Source organism: Alligator sinensis, unplaced genomic scaffold (assembly GCF_000455745.1).
Source record: "Alligator sinensis unplaced genomic scaffold, ASM45574v1 scaffold65_2, whole genome shotgun sequence".
Classification (NCBI taxonomy): Eukaryota; Metazoa; Chordata; order Crocodylia; family Alligatoridae; genus Alligator; species Alligator sinensis.
Genome location: NW_005842071.1, coordinates 706395 through 713162, shown reverse-complemented (window position 1 = coordinate 713162; position 6768 = coordinate 706395). Strand labels below are relative to the sequence as shown.

The window sequence follows — 6768 nt, the reverse complement described above, 5'->3', positions numbered from 1 at the left end:
TGCTGCCTTGCAATACACAGGAAGGTTCTATCATGAGCCTTCGGAGGCCCCCAATTGCCGCTGCAGGGGCTGGTGAGTGCAGGGTGGCTTTTCCTTTTTTTTTTTAAGTGCTAAGAAGCTGGGCTGGGTGGGGGATGGGGCCAAGCAGGGCAGTCATGGGGGCTTCTCTCGTGGCTCCTGTGTCTGTGCCTGCTTCTGCCCTGGTAGGGGGAGCTGTGGGGGCTATGCACTGCTGTCACTTGCCCAGGTGGTGGGGGGGGGGTGCACAATGCAGGTGTGGATCACTCTGGGTGGTGACAGGGTATAGCCCCCACTCCCAGTGCTGCTGCGCCCACATCAGCACTGGGAGCGGGGGCTCTTCCCTGCTGCCACTTGCCAGGCGGCAGGGGGGTGCGCAGGATGTGGGTACAGCAGCGCTGGGAGCAGGGGCTATGCCCTGCTGCCCCTTGCCCTCTTCCACCTGGAACAAGCTGCGCCCACATCCTGCCCCCAACCCTGGCTGGGCAATCGGCAGCAGGGCAGAGTCCCCACTCCTAGCGCTGCTGCACCCGCATCCTGTACCCCGCCAACTCCCCTCCCTGAGTAATGCACCTCCCACCCTGACTGGGCAGCTTTTCCCAGCCCCAATCCTTCTCTCCTCCCCCAACCCCAACAGACTTCCCCGCTGGAGGCAACTGTCATCTGCCTGTTTAGTCTATGGCCGAATCTCTGAATTGGCAAAATCTTTTCCAAAACTTTTTCCGACTCTATTCGGATACTTCAAATCAATTCAGAGCTTTTACTTGATCTCTCGATTCAATTCAGATTCAGAGATTTCGGTCTCTGACTCGGGTCAAATCTCCTCCAAATTGAATTGGCTACTGAAGCTTCGCACAGCCCAAATACCCAGCTGATACCTAGCTGGATTGCTAGACAGACCCGCTCTGTCTTTTGTAAGGTTCTGAATCAGGTGGATTTGCTCTGATAACAACAACTGGATTTATCCACACAGTTATAATAGCTCGGTCAATATTGTTTGAGAACCTCACAGGAACTTAGGTATGAGCTAGAGTTCCATACAGGACCAAGGCAGTTTTGTGTTTTCCCACTGGAGGATTCTTCGGCAGCAGAAATTCTGTACCAACAGGGGAAGGCAGCAGTGGAATGGACTTTTGCAGACGTCAGTTGCACTTAAATTTTGGGTTTTTGGATTTTTGTATCAATATGTCCTTATTTAGCCCCTAAAATAATTAAGGTGCTTTGAAAAATGTATTCTTCACAATTAAATCATTTACATTTCTTTTTCATAATTATTTTTTTAAAAGTGAAAAAATAATACATTTATATACTGTAAACCAATGATTCTGAACAAGGGTGCTGTGGCACCTTTGCATGCTATGAGATCCTTTTAAGGTTGCCGTGCAATGTAATCACTTTTAGGTGTGCAAACACCTACACATGATTCTTAGGATGTAGTCAGAGATTTCAAATATGAATCCATAGTGCTCAACACAATCTGACCTGTTGTCATTTTTTGAGTTCTTTGCAACAGAATTGCTATAGTCAGTTTTTTTTTCTATAGGCAAAATATGAGTGAAAGCTAAGAGCTGGCATTTTCTGAGGGGTACTTTTAATCTAACAAGGTTGAGAACCACTGATCTAAACAGATAGACCCAAATTCTGCTAATATTTAAAATTGAATAATTTTATGTACATGAATAATCCTACTGAATTCAATAGCCCAAATCAATTAAAGGGACTACTCATGTATGTAAGAATTCATTTTGAACTTGGTTCTAAAGCAGGAGTTGTCTTTGGGGATAATGGCAGAACATAAGGATACTTACTTTATTGTTTAGTCCTCTAATCCAGTGGACTGAGTGTTTCAGTGCCAGTGCTTTAACCAGCATGTGTGAATTTCTCCAGTTGAGCATACATGATGAGGTTTTTGTTCTCAACTTGTACAAAAATAATTGCTAATATAAACTCAAAATAAAATGTTAAATTGTTGCCAAAGTTACAAATACTAAAAAGAGGGATTTCTATTAGCTACTGCAAGCCTAAAATGACCATAATATTACTGACACAAGATAATGTGAATCGTCTGGTATGCCAGTGGAGAATTAACTTGTTTTCCAATCATATTGTGACTAATTCATACTTCACTTTCAAACTCATAAACTTATTAATAATGCTTTGAATTTTCACTCCTACTTTAAATGTTTTGTATAGGGAGGCAATTCTGTCATTTCTAACGTTTTAAGCATTTGACTTTACAACCTTCATTTTTTTCTAACATAGCTTTTTCTTTTATATTTTATGTATCTTAGTCAAATTTTGGAAATCTAAATTCCCCATTGAACCTAAACAAATGGGGTGACCTCAAATGTGTCAGTGGTCTACAGGTTCCTTTAGCTCAATAGTTAATGAAAATGCAGTAATTGGGAGCATGTTTCCCAAAACTTGCATGGATCCATTCAACTCAAACAGATCTACTTTTGTTCCAACGGTAATGGCTTTTGTAACTCATACGTTGGAGACCATGGAAAGGTCTGAAAAACTATAGCTCTAGAAATGGCTGCATCCTTTAACAGAGGAGCTTTGCATTCTTTTCTTTTGTCTGTAATTCCACAACAACATTGTCAGGATCTTTATACATGCCAAGAGAAAATGGTGTAAGAAAAACACTTATAACAAGCTTGATTTCTGACTAACCATTAGTCAATGCTTACTTGATTTTCATTCATGAAAACCATGCAGGGGAATGGCACAATATAGGAAGTGGTGTTTCTTTAGGTAATCAGACTCCACAGGAGTTCTAGTTTTCCCTGGCACTGATGACCCCAAAATTCATAGTAACACAAAAGAGAGCTATCATTCTCCCAGTCAAGTTCCTTGGAATAATATCTACTTAATGATTAAATTTCCTGCAGTTTGACAGAGAACTTTGAAGGATGGCACATATTGATTATCTAATGAACTATAAATTCCTTATAATTTCCATGTATTTTTTTAAAATCTAGTAATACATTTGAATGTTCCATTCAAGAATGTTGAGCTAATATTGCTGTATGCGAGATTAAGAGGTCATCACCTTCATTTAAGTGTGGTATGGAGACCAGTGCAAAACTCTCTTTAGTTTGTCTCTGGATGCCCCTTTCAGCCCTACTTTTCTATTATTCTGTGATTCTTTTTCTATGATTCTATGTAAAGGAGTCCTTTAGGGGTTCCACTGACAGAGCTAATGGAAGTTACTATACAATACAGGTAGCATTTCTGCACTAGCCTAGGCGGGGTGAAGGTCAGGATAGGTTTTGCTTTTATGTGAATTCTGTAGTGCTAGAACTTTGCACAGTTAACATGGGAAAAATATGGCTACTTGCGGAATAGCAGTGTGAAGAAAAGTGATCAGCCACTATGGACCCTTGGCTCTGTGCTTAGGTGGATTTTATCTCGCTTACTATGCAGCACACTACTTGGAGAGACCCCATATATCTGTTTAAGAAGCATGGAATGGATTTTAACCTGAAATCCTAATTGATGAAAACACTTAAGGCCATTTTCAAAGTTTGGCATGTGCTGAAGTTCCATTGGCTCTGAAGGAACTTAAATATATCCATAAGTACTTTGAAGAGGGATAGACTTAAACATGTATTTAAGTATTTTGACAAATTGAGGCCTAAATAAATAGCAAAATACATCCTTGCCTCAACTAACATGAATGGAGATCTTCAAAAGGAGACTGGACGCACAACTTGCTGGGGTTATTTGACCCCAGCAGTCTTTCCTGTCCAGAGCAGGAGGGCTGGACTCAATCTTACAAGGTCCCTTCCAACCTTGAACTTCTGTGAATATTCCAAGCAAGACCTAAATAATATTTCTTGTCTGAAGTTAATCCCAAATATGTTGACTTTTCAGAAATCATATAAGAGTTTAAAGTATTGCTAACTTAAAACTATAGAGACCTCTAAGACATGCGCTTAGGCTGCTGACGGATATGAAACCGCCCCCCCCCAACACTTTACCAGAAACAGCAGCACATTAGCTTGACCTAGCTCTGCAGCATCTGTATAGGTTGGGTGCATTAGCAGGGCTTTTTGGCGTTTTTATCTAATGTTGTTTCAATTGGCTATTAGATAAAAGCATCAAAAAAGCCCCACTAAAATGCCTAACCTATACAGACATTGGGTGAGCTGGATCCAGTTAACACGATGTCTCTTCTAGGCATGTGCTGGGTTCAGCATGGGGGCACACTGAGTTTAAAGTAAAGCGCCATTTTTTGGGGGGGGAGGCGTTATGTCTGTAAGCAGCCTCTATTTTTATATCATTATTTTTAATAAAATTGTACTTAACTTGAAAACTTATATCAGTATAATTAGTAGTATGTTTGTGTGTCTGTATGTTCATTACAGATTTAAATCTTTTTTTATGCCTAGGTATTAGTTTATGTAACTGTAATTAGAATAATTCTAAATGGACCAGTTTAACTCTAATAAAATAATATAAGCAGTGCAATATTGTAGCAAAATGTAGCTAATTTAAGTCCAATACATTTTTATATGGGCTATTCATCTCTGCTTATACATGTTAGGGGAATTAAAAATCAGTTTAAGTGGAATGAAGAAAATAGAGGAAATATAATGGCTGCAAACCAAGCTTAACCATTACTGACTAAAATGAAACATGCTTATACAAAAGCTGTTTCAGGAAAATTTATTACAAGAAATTTGTGACTAGTCATACCATAGCATGGAAAGAAAGCCACAGGGCTGAGATGACAGTATAGTTTGTGTATGCAGTACTGCTGTGGTGGTTAAATTATAGGAATGTGACACTGATCTGAAATGGGAGTCTTTTGAAGTAGTAACTGTCAATCTGTGCAATCAAAGGATGGCCCAAGTCTTACTCAATTAGGTCTTTTGGCATGGCCACTTTATAAATTAAGTCCTGCTGTCTTAAAAAAATGTCATTCTTCAAGCAGACTCTAAAGGACTGCACAGTTTGGGAATAGTGAGCACCCATCCACTGTCTTGCCTTTTCTTTTTGCAAAAATGCCTCATTTACCAGACTGCTCTTACTATAAGGTGAGCCAATGTTATCAGATTCAATGAATATCTCTGGCTGTTTAGTTACTCTGTCCGACATTTTGGTTTATACATTTGTTTGCTGTGATAGACACAAAACGATATGTATGGTGTGATGTTTAGTTTAGCATACATTTGTTACCATTTTATGGAGGGATAGTCAATATTTTTAATTATAGACCAATCATCAGCTTGAAAAAGAAAAGAGATGTGATATAATTGCAATGTAGCCTCAAGAGTATGCATACTGATTGGATTTTTCCAAATAGTTGTTTAAACAAATCATATAGCTATTTTGGAGGAAAATGTAAAATAGTTAATTTGTCTAAAGGGAATGAAGTCTGAAAAAAGTTAGAGATTTATAATAGTTATAAATGTCTGGCATAAATGTCAGTTCTTCAGCTGTTCTTCAGCTGCCTTTATAGATAAAAAATCATACTGATAAATACAGACTTCAACAGGTTTTTTTTTTTTTTCTTTGTAGGTGCAAACACACTTGGAAAATCAATCTAGATATCACATACAGCAGAGCCAGAGACATCAAGTGAAACAGTACCTGATGCTTGATACAAAACTTTCCAGCCAGACACTCTCGCTATCCCATTCGCATACAGCCCAGCCTGCAGGAGTTGCGCCTGTACTAAGAAATGGACACATGCCTCCTGTCAGTGATATTGGCGCTCCGGAAAGTCCAGTTTCCAAGTTATTGCCTCTTGGAGAAGAACGTGAGAACGCGGTATGGCATGTAGATCTAAGATATAGCCAAGTTTGAAGGAAAGCAGGGGGAAATAGCGGTTGCTTATTTGAGAGGGGAAAATGTTATTCGGCACAACCTGTATTACTTGTGAGTAAAAACTGAATGTAGATGCCAGTTTTTGTGGAAGTGCTTCAGTGTTTCCTTTTCTAGGATCTTATTTTGTACATTCATTCGCCTGAGTGCTCTTGTCTTAAAAAGACAGTTCCATGGCAATCAATAAGCATGTCGGTGTACATAACATTTTGCAGGAACAGACCCTTAAAGTACTACAATATTTAGAACGTGTATACAAAAAACACCTGAAAAATATAAAAGTTGAAAGTAAAATATTGTCATGAACGTTCTGCATATTTGCTTTGAGGGGCAAACTCTTTTCCAAAGTTATTTCTCTCTAAAAATATCAGTCCAAATATATAATAAAATTAAATACCAAAGTAGTCTAAGGTGTAAATGTAACAAGCGCTCATTAATTTTTCAGTTCACTGGTATATTTGCATCTGAGCCAGTTCTACAGCTGGTGTAGATTGGTGTAGATCGCCACTTGGCTGAGGATCTGGCCTGTATATGTTGCAGACAAGATGTAGATTGTTGATCTTTAGTCTATTTGGTCTTTCAATAGATTTCAAGAGCTGTTGCATACTAGCAAGAAGGAAAATTCATATTCTGTTATAAAGTGAGATTCTTTGTCATCTGAAGGACTTTAAGTGGAATAAAATAGTTCTTATGAATAGAGAAGTATCACAGGGTAAAAAATGTATATGACTTGAATAGTCGTGCAGCAAGTATGTGAAGAGGCTGGGAAATTTAAATCCAATACCTTCACTTGTAACTAGCTTGTGGGCCTAGAGTATTTTTCCTCCCCCACAGATGTCATTGACAACTGGCACATAACAATTGAACAGAGCTACCAGAAGTGCACAACTATTTCTTGATTGTCTTGGCAGTAGC

The 6768-nt window shown here is 39.0% G+C and overlaps 1 protein-coding gene across 1 annotated transcript in view; it reads left to right on the top strand.

Annotated features, from left to right (window-relative positions):
• The window catches only part of TFEC (transcription factor EC), a 67456-nt gene that overhangs the window by 3991 nt on the left and 56697 nt on the right, over positions 1-6768 (top strand). The window contains exon 2 of the mRNA XM_014519946.2: positions 5548-5799. Within this exon, the coding sequence (XP_014375432.1) occupies positions 5548-5799 (252 nt within the window). The remainder of the gene's footprint in view (positions 1-5547; positions 5800-6768) is intronic.